The sequence below is a fragment of the Pituophis catenifer genome, unplaced genomic scaffold, assembly GCF_029215685.1.
Source record: "Pituophis catenifer annectens isolate HBS135680 unplaced genomic scaffold, rPitCat1.0.hap2 SCAF_10, whole genome shotgun sequence".
Classification (NCBI taxonomy): Eukaryota; Metazoa; Chordata; class Lepidosauria; order Squamata; family Colubridae; genus Pituophis; species Pituophis catenifer.
The window spans coordinates 13740821-13756842 of record NW_027256890.1 but is presented as its reverse complement, the minus strand read 5'-3'; the positions used below and the strand labels follow the sequence as shown (position 1 = coordinate 13756842).

At 49.9% G+C, this 16022-nt stretch overlaps 1 protein-coding gene across 1 annotated transcript in view; it reads left to right on the top strand.

The window, feature by feature from the left end:
• The first annotated feature begins 3988 nt into the window (after positions 1–3988).
• EMID1 (EMI domain containing 1) overlaps positions 3989–16022 on the top strand; it is a 34931-nt gene continuing 22897 nt past the window's right edge. The window contains 2 exon segments of the mRNA XM_070951091.1: positions 3989–4158; positions 15567–15680. Coding sequence (XP_070807192.1) covers positions 3989–4158; positions 15567–15680 — 284 coding nt within the window.

Below are 16022 nucleotides of genomic sequence, written 5' to 3'. Positions count from 1 at the left end.
CCAAGCCACACCCAAAGAACCGGTAGTAAAAAAAAAATTGAATTGCACCACTGATCCACACTATTTGTGCTTCCCTGCTCAGAATATTTTCCAGAATAATGGCAAAGCGTGCCGGAAACCACTTGTTTCGTTGCATTGTAGAACAAAAACTTTTATTACGCTACGTTAAACCAACTCTTAAGCAACATATCGACAACACTATCACACTCGATACATTAACATGTAGGAAAGACCACCCGGACCCCCTCAAGCAAGAATGTACACATTTCATTTCCCCCGTGTTTACTTCCGTTCTGTAAAAATATATTTCTATAACACGGGTATCAAGAATAGAATACATTAAAAACAGTCGTGGTGCCCTGAATAACATAACAAACTTATTAAAAGTTCTACTTGAAGAGTTATTTACTCCGTTAGGCTAAAAATGTCTTAAAAGATATTTAGTCCACTATTTTTATTTATTTTATTTTATTTTTAGTCCACTATTTTGTTTACGTCTTATCACTTATCCCCGCTTGGGGGGGGGGGGTCCGAAAGCCCTACTAAGCAGGTATATACAAAAAGGATGAAGGCTTTTGCTTAACGCATTGTAAGCCGCCCTGAGTCTCCGGAGAAGGGCGGCATATAAATCGAACCAATAAATAAATAAATAATAAATAAATAAATAAACACTGCTTGGGGGGGGCCGAAAGCCCTACTAAGCAGGTATATACAAAAGTATGGAGGCTATTGCTTAACGCATTGTAAGGTGCCCTGAGTCTCCGGAGAAGGGCGGCATATAAATTGAACCAATAAATAAATAAATAAATAATAAATAAATAAATAAAATAAACAAACAAACACTGCTTGGGGGGGCCAAAAGCCCTACTAAGCAGGTATATACAAAAAGTATGGAGGCTATTGCTTAACACATTGTAAGCTGCCCTGAGTCTCCGGAGAAGGGCGGCATATAAATCGAACTAATAAATAAATAATAAAATCACGCTGGGGCATCCCATTAAATAATGGAATTGTATATTCTGGTCCCCGTAAGATCCTTCGGGGATCCGCACCAGGGGGCACGGATCTGCGCCCCGCTGGCAGACGTAACTTTCAGGACTTCGTCCTTAGATATAGCTTAGCTCCTGAAGAAGCCTGGTAGCATTTTTATTCAATGTTTTATAATGATCCCCTTACTAAACAGCCGATGCTTTTTAATAAAAGCTGGAAAAAGTTACTTTCTGGAGTTCTGGCAGTTCCTAGGATGCCAACCCAGCCCGGATCACCAGAGGGCGCTGTTGATCACCACCCCAGTCGCAAGTTGAAAATCCAGGTGAGATCTGGAGGGTCTCTGAAGGAATTCAGGTAGGGGGAGTAGATCGATAACAGATTTACAATCTGTTGGAAGCTCTTGGTGCGCGGCTGAACTCCGAAACGGCAGTCAATGATCAGCGGATCTCCCCAAATCAGCCTCCAAAACCTCCACTTGGGATAAAAGTTCCCAATTTCTGCTTTGGGGAAGAATCATTTCAACGCGTTTCTCCGGTTGGTGGGATTCATATTAACAAGAGTTGGGGAAGGGACCTTGTAGGTCATCTAGACCAACCCCAACCTCCCCCCACCACGGCCAAGCAGGAGACCCTACACCATTTCTGACAGATGGCAGTCCAGGAGACTTTCTCTGCCTGGGCCTGATGCCTCCTGTGAGGCAGGGGGTCTCTCTGAATCCCCTCCCCAAAAGGCTGGCCCCAAAGCCCTCACTCAGAGGTCTTCAAACTTGGCAGCTTTAAGACTTGTGGACTTCAACTCCCAGAATTCCCCAGCCAGCACAGTATCCTTCGCCTGGAGTGGGGAGGGAATGGGGATTTTGCAGTATCCTTCGCCTGGAGCGGGGAGGGAATGGTGATTTTGCAGTATCCTTCCCGTGGAGTGGGGAGGGAATGGAGATTTTACAGTATCCTTTCCCTGGAGTGGGGAGGGAATGGTGATTTTACAGTATCCTTCCCCTGGAGTGGGGTGGGAATAGGGATTTTGCAGTATCCTTCCCCTGGAGTGGGGAGGGAATGGTGATTTTACAGTATCCTTCGCCTGGAGCGGGGAGGGAATGGAGATTTCACAGTATCCTTCCCCTGGAGTGGGGAGGGAAAGGAGATTTTACAATATCCTTCCCTTGGAGCGGGGTGGGAATGGATATTTTACAGTATCCTTACCCTGGAGCGGGGAGGGAACGGGGATTTTGCAGTATCCTTCCCCTGGAGTGGGGAGGGAATGGGGATTTTACAGTATCCTTCCCCTGCAGTGGGGAGGGAATGGAGATTTTACAGTATCCTTCCCCTGGAGTGGGGAGGGAAAGGAGATTTTACAGTATCCTTCCCTTGGAGCAGGGTGGGAATGGATATTTTACAGTATCCTTCCCCTGGAGCGGGGAGGGAAAGGAGATTTTACAGTATCCTTCCCTTGGAGCAGGGTGGGAATGGATATTTTACAGTATCCTTCCCCTGGAGCGGGGAGGGAACAGGGATTTTGCAGTATCCTTCCCTTGGAGTGGGGAGGGAAAGGAGATTTTACAGTATCCTTCCCTTGGAGCAGGGTGGGAATGGATATTTTACAGTATCCTTCCCCTGGAGCGGGGAGGGAAAGGAGATTTTACAGTATCCTTCCCTTGGAGCAGGGTGGGAATGGATATTTTACAGTATCCTTCCCCTGGAGCGGGGAGGGAACAGGGATTTTGCAGTATCCTTCCCCTGGAGTGGGGAGGGAAAGGAGATTTTACAGTATCCTTCCCTTGGAGTAGGGAGGGAATGGTGATTTTACAGTATCCTTTCTCTGGAGCGGGGAGGGAATGGGGATTTTGCAGTATCCTTCCCCTGGAGTGGGAAAGTCAGGAGGGGGGAGGAGGGCGCATCCAAGGCAAAGACCCCCCACCCTCCACCTCGGAAAGCCCCGTCCCCGGTTGCGCGGGGAGCCGCCCTTGCAAGCGGGAGTCGGGCAGGGCCAGCGACCTGAGCCGAACCCAGCCCAGCTGCAGGCGGGCGGGGGGGGGAGTAGGTGGGTGGGGCTGCCGGCCGCCCCTCCCCTTTCGTCTTGCTCTCAAGTGGGGGTTCCGCGCTCGTCAGCACGCGCCCCTCCTGCGGGGGGGAAGCCCGGATTGAGCCCGACCAACTTCGGGGCGCGGGGAGTGGATCCCCTCTTCTTCTTCCTCCTCTGCCTTCCTTCCTTCCTTCCTTCCTTCCTTCTCTCCATCTGCCTTCCTCCTCGTCGTCGTCGTCCTCCTCCTCCGCCTTCCTCCTCCTTCTCTCTCTTCCTCCTCTACCCTCCTTCTCCTCCTTCTCCTTCGCTTCCTCCTCTTTCTTTTGCCCTTTCTGCCTTCCTCCTCTCTCTTCCTCCTCTGCCTTCCTCCTTCTCTTCATCTGCCTTCCTCCTCTTTCCTCTACCTTTTTCTGCCTTCCTCCTCTCTCTACCTTCCTCCTCCTCCTCTTCCTCTGCCTTCCTCCTCTCTCTACCCTCCGCCTTCCTCCTTGTCTTCATCTGCCTTCCTCCTCTTCCTCCTCCTCTGTCTACCTCCGTCTTCTTCCTCCTTCTCTCTCTTCCTCCTTCTCTCTCTTCCTCCTCCACCCTCTTCCTCCTCCTCCTCTTCCTCTGCCTTTCTCTGCCTTCCTCCTCTACCCTCCGCCTTCCTCCTCCTCCTCCTCTTCATCTGCCTTCCTCCTCTTCCTCCTCCTCCTCTGTCTTCCTCCGTCTTCTTCCTCCTTCTCTCTCTTCCTCCTTCTCTTCCTCCTCTACCCTCTTCCTCCTCCTCCTCTTCCTCTGCCTTCCTCTGCCTTCCTCCTCTCTCTACCCTCCGCCTTCCTCCTCCTTCTCTTCATCTGCCTTCCTCCTCTTCCTCCTCCTCCTCCTCCTCCTCCCTCCGTTTTCCTCCTCTTCCTCTGACCTCCTCCTCCTCCTCCTCCTCCTCCTCCCTCTTGCAACCAGCCGCGAAGCCTGCGGGCAAAAGCGACGGTGGGCAGACATGGAAGCAGTGGGCAGAAGCCCCGGGCAGCGCTCTCCCTGCCCGGCTCTGCGCGCCCCTCTTTGGCCGAGGCTCTGCTGCCTCCTCCTCCTCCTCCTCCTCCTCCTCTTCCTCCCGCGGCCGGGCAGCGGCACCTGGACCCGCGCTGGGCTGCAATTCGCCTCCCGCAGGTAAGAGGCGAGCTTTTTCCCCCTCCTTCCTCCTCCGCCCTGACCTGGCAGGTAGGGTGCTCCTGAAGGGGGAGGCTCCACTTTGAGTAAGGGACAAGCCGTGGTTTCTTTGCAGCTGGGGTCGTCGGAGCGAGGCTGCCTTGCCCAAACCCCGTTCTCACGACCCGTCGAACCCCGAGCGAGCCCCGACACGTGCCAGGCCAACGTGTTGCAGGAATGCAACCTGCGGGCGGGAGTTATGAATGGGGATTCAATTTAATTCTTTTAATTATCTTAACTTTTGCATTTGTATGTTTTTTTTAATTTTGGCTGTTCACCGCCCTGAGTCCCTTTTGGGAGAAGGGCAGTATACAAATTAAATTAATAATAATAATAAATAATAATAATAATAATTAACTCTGGATGAGTATTGTTGGGTGTGAATGCAGCGCTAGGTTGAAGCTAGGTTGAAGGTAGAATTGCCCAGAATCTTGCATCTCAGTTTATGGAACAAGCCACCAACCAAAACAAATCAAGAAATGAGAATTATGGCGTGTCTCGCTACCTGAATCCAGCTGTAGTATAGACCTGGAGGAATCAGCGCCCTATTTTTTTTTAAAAGCAACATCTAGTTGCAGGGAGTTCTGTAGGTTCAGGATGCTTTGTAATGGCTCCTGGATAATGGGGTGAGTTTGCTCAGGCTCCTGCCCGCCCCCGCCCCCCTAAGCAGTTCGAAAGCATGCAAATGCGAGTAGATAAATAGGTACCACTTCGGTGGGAAGGGAACGGCGCTTTGTGATATCCTGCTGGCCACGTGACCGCGGAAATGTCTTCGGACAGCGCTGGCCTTGAAACGGAGATGGGCACCCCTTCCCCCCTATAGTTGGCAACCCGATCAGAAGACTCCTTTGATGGGACCAAAAAAAAAAAAAAAAAAGTGTCCCATTCTGGGCGGGGGCCAGGGGTGAAATCCAGCAGGTTCTGACAGGTTCGGGAGAACCCGTAGCGGAAATTTTGAGCAGTTTGGCAAAATGCCACCTCTGGCTGGCCCCAGAGTTGGGTGGGAATGGAGGTTTTGCAGGATCCTTCCCCCCAGGAGTGGAGAGGGAATGGGGATTTTGCAGCATCCTTCCCCCTGGAGCGGGGTGGGAATGGAGATTTTGCAGTATCCTTTCCCTTGCCACGCCCACCACGCCCACAGAACCGGTAGTAAAAAGAAATTGGATTTCACCACGGTCTGGTCCGTCTTCTTCCTCCTTCCCTCTCTTCCTCCTTCTCTCTCTTCCTCCTCCACCCTCTTCCTCCTCCTCCTCTTCCTCTGCCTTTCTCTGCCTTCCTCCTCTCTCTTCCTCCTCTACCCTCCGCCTTCCTCCTCCTTCTCTTCATCTGCCTTCCTCCTCTTCCTCCTCCTCTGTCTTCCTCCTCCTTCTCCTCCTCCTCCCTCTTGCAACCAGCCGCGAAGCCTGCGGGCAAAAGCGACGGTGGGCAGACATGGAAGCAGTGGGCAGAAGCCCCGGGCAGCGCTCTCCCTGCCCGGCTCATTCCAGGCAGGACTAGAAAAAAATAGGGAGAAATATTCTGATTTTTCCAACCGGCCTTTGATGCTGCTGAGCGAGCAACAAAGCAGCCACAGCTGGGCTGGATCCCGAACAAGCTGAGCCTGTGTTGAGCTGATACTCAGGCTGTGCTGTGGCAAAGGGGGTGCTGGGGACCCCTTCCGCATGGCCCCCCCCAACACCAACTCTTGGGTGGTGCCCGAAAGGGAAGGTCTTCCCAGCTTGGAGTAATTGAGAGTGACCTCACATTTATGGGTCTTGGGGAGGGGGGGGGCACCGTTTTCCAAGCAGGGGTGAAAATTCAGTCTGGAGCAGGGGTCTCCAACCTTGGCAACTTTACGGCTTGTGGACTTCAACTCCCAGAATTCCTCAGCCAGCATGCTGGCTGAGGAATTCTGGGAGTTGAAGTCCACAAGCATGCTGGCTGAGGAATTCTGGGAGTTGAAGTCCACAAGCATGCTGGCTGAGGAATTCTGGGAGTTGAAGTCCACAAGCATGCTGGCTGAGGAATTCTGGGAGTTGAAGTCCACAAGCATGCTGGCTGAGGAATTCTGGGAGTTGAAGTCCACAAGCATGCTGGCTGAGGAATTCTGGGAGTTGAAGTCCACAAGCTGTAAAGTTGCCAAGGTTGGAGACCCCTGATCTGGAGAGAAATCTCTTGACCCACAAGGACCCCATCTGAAGCCCAACCGGGTCCTTCTCCTGGACTTCCTGTCCCAAAATAACAGGATGCCAAACTAGCACATTTGGGTGGATGTTAGAAGCCCGGCCCAACATCGCCTCAACAGACCCGGTTTGGGGGCTCCACGGTAGCCCCCTTGACTTTTCCATGCCTGCTGGCCAGTTCCTGTTTTTCAGCTTCATCAAGGCTCAGAGAAGCTGAATAGAATAGAATAGAATAGAATAGAATAGAATAGAATAGAATAGAATAGAATAGAATAGAATAGAATAGAATAGACTTGACTTGACTTGACTTGACTTGACTTGACTTGACTTGACTTGACTTGACTTGACTTGACTTGACTTGACTTTTGACTTGACTTTTGACTTGACTTGACTTTTGACTTGACTTTTGACTTGACTTTTCCCTTGACTTGACTTTTGACTTGACTTTTGACTTGACTTGACTTGACTTTTGACTTGACTTTTGACTTGACTTGACTTGACTTTTGACTTGACTTTTGACTTGACTTTTGACTTGACTTCTTTATTGGCCAAGTGTGATTGGACACACAAGGAATTTGTCTTTGGTGCATAGGCTCTCAGTGTACATAAAAAGACAAGATACATTCGTCAAGAATCATAAGGTACAACACTTAATGATAGTCATAGGGTACAAATAAGCAATCAAATCATACTAGGAAACAATATAAATCGTAAGGATGTAAGCAGCAAAGTTACAGTCATGCAGTCATAAGTGGGAGGAGATGGGTGATAGGAATGATGAGAAGATTAATACTAATAGTAATGCAGACTTAGTGAATAGTTTGACAGTGTTGAGGGAATTAGTTGTTTAGCAGAGTGGTGGCATGGGGGAAAAACTGTCCTTGTGTCTAGTTGTTCTGGTGTGCGGTGCTCTATAGTGTCGTTTTGAGGGTAGGAGTTGAAAGAGTTGATGTCCAGGATGCGAGGGATCTGTAGATATTTTCCCAGCCCTCTTTTTGACTCGTGCAGTAGACAGGTCCTCCATGGAAGGCAGGTTGGTAGCCATTGTTTTTTTCTGCCGTTCTACTGATCCTCTGAAGTCCGTGTCCGTCTTGTTGGGATGCAGAGCCAAACCAGACAGTTATGGAGGTGCAGATGACAGACTCCATCATTCCTCTGTTGAACTGTAGAACAGTTTTGCTGATGGAACTCTGGATTTATTTATTTTTTTCCCTTTCCTGCTCCCAACAGAGTTAAAACCGTCCAAGGGCATTGCTGACAACATCAGTTGCGACAGTAAGCCAGGCATGGCCTCTGTATCTAGGGTCAGGATCCTTCCCGCTCAAGGCTCCGTGTGAAAACGGGGGGGGGGGGGGTGGGAAATAACTAGAATCTGGATAATAACAGGGAGGAAAAGGAAGTTGATGCATTTCCTGTGGATGAATGAAGGAAGGAAAAGTGCCTTTAATTATAGACCCAAGGTTGGGGTCATGGAGACGCCAGGATGGACCTCCAAGCTTCCTCTGGAGTTGGACCATCGACAGCCTGGACCAAGTGGGGCTTAGCTGAGTCCCCAAACGCCCCCAACTTCTGTGGGCAATCTTGCGTCTTCAGCTCCGAGGGTGGCACCCGAATCGCCTGCTTCCAAATGCTTTGTTGGGTGGGTGGGTGGGTGGGTGGGTTGGGGGAGGGGACTCCTAAGGTGGTCCTGCAGCCAGAGGGCTGTGGGGGGGGAGGGGCAGATGAGAGAGTAGAGAATTGTGCCTTCCACTCCTCCGAGCCTCTGGCCCTCGTCCATCCAGCTGCGGGCAAGCCTCCCTCATCCCAGATGCTGAGCCCAGCATTTGTGGCTACTTCCAAAGCGGAGACCTTTTAACCTCCCTGTTCCCAGCCAAAAATCCTCTGGCCAGGCAGGGATCGTCCGGCCAGCCGGCTGACCGACTGACCGACCGATGGGCCACCCACCACCCACAGCCCTTCAGAAGAGGCTGGATTGCAGGGAAAGGCGGCACATAAAGAGCCTTTTGTGATATGGGGGCGTGGAGAGGGGGGCTAGCAGGTGATCTGTTCCCCCAGGACTGGCAAAGGGGGGGCTGCAAGGCTGGCCAAGGACGTCGCAAGCCAACATTTTCTCCAAATGTTGGCTTGCCAAAAACTTGCTAAAGAGATTCCCAAAAGCTTGGGAAGGAAGAACATTTCCCTGGGGTGATATTAAGCTGTTAACGGGATGTATTTGTGCTAAGTGAACAGCAAATTTCATTAGCTCGGATGTAGGTGGTTGTGGGAATGCAGGAGGGAATCCAGGGGTCCCCGAGCGATGCCCCCCCACCCCCCGTTCAGAGTTTGCGCCACTGTGATCCCACTTGTCGAGAAGATTTGGTGGCTTGTTCCGTTGCTCTTCGTTTTCGTTTATAGTCGATCTGATTCAACTGTGGTATAATTGAAATCTGCTCGCTGGGAAGAGGCGCCTGGGGTGGCCTTGATTTTCCCCCCCACCCCCCCACCCCCCAATGGTGAGCTCTGGGCTCATTTGAAATGCATGTTCTGCATGGCAGCCTCTGGTCCTTCTGTCTGCTAATTTTCCTGTTTACTCGTTTTTTCCTTAATGTGTTTGTTTACATTGTGCATGTTAATTGCAGCTCAGGAAGTTCTCCTGCTGTGTTGTCAGCACTGAAAAAAAACTCAGCAGTTAGTCTCTCTCTTTTCCTCCCTCCCTTTCTGTCTCCTCTCTTCCTCCTTCCTTCTCCATCCCTCTCTCTCCTCTCTTCCTCTATCTCTCCCTCCCTCCTCTCCCTCTCTCTCTCCCTCCTCTCTTCCTCCCTCCTTCCCCTCACTCTCTCTCTTCCTCCCTCCCTTTGTCTCCTCTCTTCCTCCCTCCTTCCCCATCCCTCTCTCTCCTCTCTTCCTCCCTCCCTTTTTCTCTCTGTCTCTCTCCTCTATCTCTCTCTCCCTCCTATCCCTCTCTCTCTCTCCCTCCTCTCTTCCTCCCTCCCTCTTTCTCTCTGTCTCTTTCCTCTATCTCTCCCTCCTTCCTATCCCTCTCTTTCTCCCTCCTCTCTTCCTCTCTCCCTCTCTGTCTCCTCTCTTCCTCCCTCCTTCCCCTCACTCTCTCTCTTCCTCCCTCCCTCTGTCTCCTCTCTTTTTCCCTCCTTCTCCTCTCTCTTCCTCCCTCCCTTTATCTCCTCTCTTCCTCCCTCCTTCCCCATCCCTCTCTCTCCTCTCTTCCTCCCTCCCTTTTTCTCTCTGTCTCTCTCCTCTATCTCTCTCTCCCTCCTATCCCTCTCTCTCTCTCCCTCCGCTCTTCCTCCCTCCCTCTTTCTGTCTCTTTCCTCTACTCTCCCTCCCTCCTCTCCCTCTCTTTCTCCCTCCTCTCTTCCTCCCTCCCTCTCTGTCTCTTCTCTTCCTCCCTCCTTCCCCTCACTCTCTCTCTTCCTCCCTCCCTTTGTCTCCTCTCTTCCTCTCTCCTTCCCCATCCCTCTCTCTCCTCTCTTCCTCCCTCCCTTTTTCTCTCTGTCTCTCTCCTCTATCTCTCTCTCCCTCCTATCCTTCTCTCTCTCCCTCATCTCTCCCTCCTTCCCTCTCTGTCTCCTCTCTTCCTCCCTCCTTCCCCTCACTCTGTCTTCCTCCCTCCCTGTCTCCTCTCTTCTTCCATCCTTCCCCTCTCTTCCTCCCTCCTTCCCCATCCCTCTCTCTCCTCTCTTCCTCCCTCCCTCTTTCTCTCTGTCTCTTTCCTCTATCTCTCTCCCTCCTATCCCTCTCTCCCCCCCTCCCTCCCTCCCTGTCTCCTCTCTTCTTCCCTCCTTCCCCTCATCTCTTCCTCCCTCCCTCTGTCTCCTCTCTTCCTCCCTCCCTCTTTCTCTGTCTCTCTCCTCTATCTCTCTCGCCCTCCTATCCATCTCTCTCTCCCTCCTCTCTTCCTCCCTCCCTCTCTGTCTCCTCTCTTCCTCCCTCCTTCCCCTCACTCTCTTCCTCCTTCTTCATCCCTCTCTCTCTTCTCTTCCTCCCTCCCTCCCTCTTTTCTCTCTGTCTCTCTCCTCTATCTCTCCCTTCTATCCCTCTCTCTTTCTCTCTCTCTCTCTCTCTCTCTCTCTCATTCTCTCTCTTTCCACCTAGCCCATCCATCCATCTACCCAGTCTTTTGGTTTTTGGTTGTTGTTTTTTTTTCTTTTGAGACGTTTCACTTCTCATCCAAGAAGCTTCTTCAGCTCTGACCGGATAGTGGCGAACGGAAGGATTTATATTCCTTGCAGACAGTTGGTCGTTTGCATCCTTTTTCAAGGATCGTTGAGGCCACTTGGAGAGGTTTTATCTGCCTCCTCAGGGTCACCTGAATGGTGCAAATGGTTCCTGTAGTCTTCATTTTTTTCCCCTCTGGAAATCCATTCCTACTCCCACCCCCGTTCCAAGGGGGTCCATCCCAAATTATGTAGCTAAAAGTCTGTAGAGATTCTCAGTCATCCAAGTTTTCCCGAAAGCACCTTTGGGTCCATTCAACCACTACAATTCAGCGTTGCAGCTGGAGGGGAAGACATAGGGGGGTTTTAAGAGCTGCTTGGGGCTCTCCGCCAGGGATTTCCCCCTCCTCGTTCTTTGCCTCCCACCAACCCATCTTCCTTCCTGGAAGTGCAAAGTTAGTTCTCTGGCAAGCGACGGGACGAAATTCTTCTGGCAACTTCTCAGCGTCCGTTTTTGTGCCAGGCGATTGAATGAGTGCAGTCTTCCTCCTAATGTTTATTGAAGGACTTCTGTCAGCCCTGTAGGAAGTTGGAACTTACACGGCGGTCCCTTTTTGACCTCCTTGCTGAATGCTTCCCCCTTCCCTCCCTCCCTCCCTCCCCAGGTCTGAATCAATGGGTCCCAAAAAAAAAAAAAAAAAAAGGAAAATTAACTCCAAATAAGGGAATGATTAGCAGGATGTGCTCTTCCCCTGACTGACTGGGAGTTTCTTTGATAAATACGAAGGCTAAATAAAGGAGGATATTTGTAGCTCAGGGATGATGTGAGGGGGTCCTTGGGTCTCTCTGAGCTTGGTAGTTTTCTTGTGGACGTTTTGTGACCCAAACTAGGTAACATCATCAGTGCTAGAAGAGAATGGGGTTTGCGGAGAGGAGGAAGGAAGGAAGGAAGGAAGGAAGGAAGGAAGGAAGGAAGGAAGGAAGGAAGGAGAAGGAGGAGAAAGAGGATTGCTGGTTGCTTGGTGCATTCTGAGTTTGGTAGTTTTCTTGTAGATGTTTCATTACCCAAACTAACATCATCAGTGCTAGAAGGGAGTGGGGTTTGCGGAGAGGAGGAAGGAAGGAAGGAAGGAAGGAAAGGAAGGAAGGAAGGAAGGAAGGAAGGAAGGAAGGAAGGAAGGAAGGAAGGAAGGAGGAGAAAGGATTGCTGGTTGCTTGGTGCATTCTGAGCTTGGTAGTTTTCTTGTAGATGTTTCATTACCCAAACTAACATCATCAGTGCTAGAAGAGAATGGGGTTTGCGGAGAGGAGGAAGGAAGGAAGGAAGGAAGGAAGGAAGGAAGGAAGGAAGGAAGGAAGGAAGGAAGAGAGGAGAAGGAGGAGAAAGAGGATTGCTGGTTGCTTGGTGCATTAGTAGTTTTCTTGTAGATGTTTCATTACCCAAACTAACATCATCAGTGCTGGAAGGGAGTGGGGTTTGCGGAGAGGAGGAAGGAAGGAAGGAAGGAAGGAAGGAAGGAAGGAAGGAAGGAAGGAGGAGAAAGAGGATTGCTGGTTGCTTGGTGCATTCTGAGCTTGGTAGTTTTCTTGTAGATGTTTCATTACCCAAACTAACATCATCAGTGCTAGAAGGGAGTGGGGTTTGCGGGGAGGAGGAAGGAAGGAAGGAAGGAAGGAAGGAAGGAAGGAAGGAAGGAAGGAAGGAAGGAAGGAAGGAAGGAAGGAAGGAAGGAAGGAAGGAGAAGGAGGAGAAAGAGGATTGCTGGTTGCTTGGTGCTCTCTGAGCTTGGTAGTTTTCTTGTAGATGTTTGTAGATGTTTCATTACCCAAACTAACATCATCAGTGCTAGAAGGGAGTGGGGTTTGCAGAGAGGAGGAGGGAAGGAAGGAAGGAAGGAAGGAAGGAAAGGAAGGAAGGAAGGAAGGAAGGAAGGAAGGAAGGAAGGAAGGAGAAGGAGGAGAAAGAGGATTGCTGGTTGCTTGGTGCATTGGTAGTTTTCTTGTAGATGTTTCATTACCCAAACTAACATCATCAGTGCTAGAAGGGAGTGGGGTTTGCGGAGAGGAGGAGGGAAAGAAGGAAGGAAGGAAGGAAGGAAGAAGGAAGAAGGAAGGAGAAGGAGGAGAAAGAGGATTGCTGGTTGCTTGGTGCATTCTGAGCTTGGTAGTTTTCTTGTAGATGTTTCATTACCCAAACTAACATCATCAGTGCTGGAAGGGAGTGGGGTTTGCGGAGAGGAGGAGGGAAAGAAGGAAGGAAGGAAGGAAGGAAGGAAGGAAGGAAGGAAGGAAGGAAGGAAGGAAGGAAGGAGAAGGAGGAGAAAGAGGATTGCTGGTTGCTTGGTGCATTCTGAGCTTGGTAGTTTTCTTGTAGATGTTTCATTACCCAAACTAACATCATCAGTGCTAAAAGGGAGTGAGGTTTGCGGAGAGGAGGAGGGAAAGAAGGAAGGAAGGAAGGAAGGAAGGAAGGAAGGAAGGAAGGAAGGAAGGAAGGAGAAGGAGGAGGAGAAAGAGGATTGCTGGTTGCTTGGTGCATTTGTAGTTTTCTTGTAGATGTTTCATTACCCAAACTAACATCATTAGTGCTAGAAGGGAATGGGGTTTGCGGAGAGGAGGAGAAGAAAAGGGAAAGAGGAGGAGGAGGAAGGAGAAGACGAAAGAGGCTAAGCATTTTATTTATCGTACGGCACCTTCGCCTCGCCTTTCGATCAAAGCCCAAGAGACAGAAAGTGCAAAAAAAAAGGTGAACTCTAAAATCGAAAACCATCGCTGGACAAATGTTGTACGTCGAAGGGACGTCCGAACGTGTGCACTTTTTTTTTTTTTAATTTAAAATCTCACTTCCTTTATTGAGTTCTAGTAGATAAATTGTGGAGAACTGTACAAACACATACAGAATTAGAGCAATTCAAGAAATCACAATCAAGGTAACCAAAATACTCATCTTCTTTAATCCTTGTGAAATTCTGCCACAATAACTTAAAACTGAATGTTTAATTTGCAATTGAAAAATTTTTCAGATTATTAAAAGAGCGGTCTAATCAAATGAACTCTGGCAACTCCTGCATTAATTAAACATCTTTCAACAGCCCCGAAAGATGCACAATCGAACGTGTGCACTTTTGAAGGGCTGGAGAGACGGAGAGAGGAAGGAGGAGTGCAGGGTCATGAACACCCCCCCCCAATGTGGAATGGCGGGGTGGGGTGGGGGGGGTTTCCTTCCTCAAGCCTCCCGAGAGTTCTGCGATTGATGTCTCCGACGTGGAAAATTACAGCCTCTCCAGATGAGAACTTGGCATCCGTTGGCGAAAGGGCGGAGGGAAATTCCCTTTTCCTCCTGCCTTTTCAGAGTGGTTTGCAGCTGGGCTCTTTTGCACCCTTTTCCAAATTCCCATTCTCCCACCCCCCACCCCTGCGTGATGGGCACCCAGCACCCAGCTCCTCTTTGTTGCCCAAGTGGCCGAGAGCCCATGCGGTTTCTACGCCAACAATGAAGGCCTTTAGTAACTCACTAGTAGCCTTCCTTGGCTGGGGCGAGCGGCTGGAGCTGCATGGAGAGGGAGGAAAAAAAAGATGCTTTGTTTGGGTTAAGCAACAGCCATTCGATCCCAGGAGGTCTGGATGGTCTGGCTCTCCCGGGGAGATCCCAAAGATCCCTGCCTTTGGATTGTCTTTCTTGGAAAGCAAAAAAAAATCCACAAAAGCCAGAGCTCCGAATTGGACCGGGTAGAGGAAATCTGGAAAGTCGGGTTTGGGAAATTGCAAAATTTCCATGAAATATGAGCCAAAGTGTTTACAGTAACGGAGTTGGAGAAGGGACCTTGGAAGGTCATCTAGTCGAACCCCTTTGCTCACGCAGGAGATCTGTACTAGGGATTCGAACCGCCGACTTTTCGGCAAAGGGGGTTGGACGGGTTAATTCATGATTATGGATGAATGAATTTGTGATTCATGCTTTACGGGGTTTGGGGGCTCAAAAGAGCTCCAGAGGGCATCTAAACCAGCTTTTCCTGACCATCTTCTGCTTGGCTTAGCTGTGACTGACACCCACCCCCCAAATGAGCTAAAGAGCCCCCCGTTTACCTGTATCTTACTGCTGTTATTAAAAGTTGCTGGGCGGGAAGTAAGAGCAGGGAATACTTTAAAAACTCAAGACTTTCTTATTTCATCAAGCTGGCCTGGCCTAAATCTTTTCCCCTTTTAAATGTAAATTTTAATTTGTTTTTAAATTATTGGGTATTTTAAATTTCTCTCAGCCAAATGATTTAATTCGTTTTTATTCTATTTTAAATTTTTGTATTTATGTGTTTTTATTCTGTGGCTGTTCACCACCCTGAGTCCTTCGGGAGTAGGGCAGTATATAAATCCAATGAAATAAATAAATAAATAAAATAAAAAGTAATATTAAACTACCATAAGATAAAGGTAAAGGTTCCCCTTGCACATATGTGCTAGTCGTTCCCAACTCTAGGGGGCGGTGCTCATCTCCGTTTCAAAGCCGAAGAGCCAGCGCTGTCCGAAGACATCTCCGTGGTCATGTGGCTGGCATGACTCAACACCAAAGGCGCACGGAACGCTGTTCCCTTCCCACCAAAGGTGGTCCCTGTTTTTCTCCTTGCATTTTTTATCTGCTTTCGAACTGCTAGGTTGGCAGAAGCTGGGACAAGTCACGGGAGCTCACTCCGTTACGCGGCGCTAGGGATTCGAACCGCCGAACTGCCCACCTTTCGATCGACAAGCTCAGCATCTTAGCCACTCAGCCACCGCGTCCCTTTCAGAGTTGGCTCCCAATTTGACCATGATTCCAGGCTGGCGCTCTAGTTTTTGGACGATTGCAACGCCTTCCTTTAAATCAAAATGATGGTTTACTTTGGAAGTCTGCGCAGGGATGGAAACGTGGGCTCTGTGCCTGAGGCACCACGTGGCCAACAACTCACCGGGGTTATGGTGAACTTCAAAGGGTTGGGTTGATGCTGCCATGAGCGACATTAAATCAATGCTTGGGAGCGGCTGCCCCTTGTTGACATCCTGTGTTTGTGGTCTCTTTCAGAAACTGGTGTTCTTACACGGTCACCAAGACGGTTTCCTGTCACATCCAAAATGGCACCTATCTCCAGAGAGTTTTCCAAAATTGTCGCTGGCCTATGGGTTGTTCGGCGGGCAGGTGAGGAGTCGGACGAAAGAGGGACATTTCACGCTTCCCAAACCCACCGTATCTGTTCTGACCTAGTAAAAAGCACACGATTAGTCCCAAAATCCCTCTTTTTATTTCAACGGCTGTGAATTCCGTTCGTTCCCAGCCCGGGATGAGTCACAAATAGTTTGTAAAGAGTCCGACAGATGTTCTGCCACAGTCCTTCGGGATAAGGCTGATAAGCACCCGCCTTGATCTCCCTTGACGCGCTGCCAAAAGACCTAATTGGCAATTAGCTTTGCAAGGCCAAAACGGAGCTTCAGAATTTAAACCGACCAGCACGAACAAAGTTGCTTCCTACAAAGGCTCACA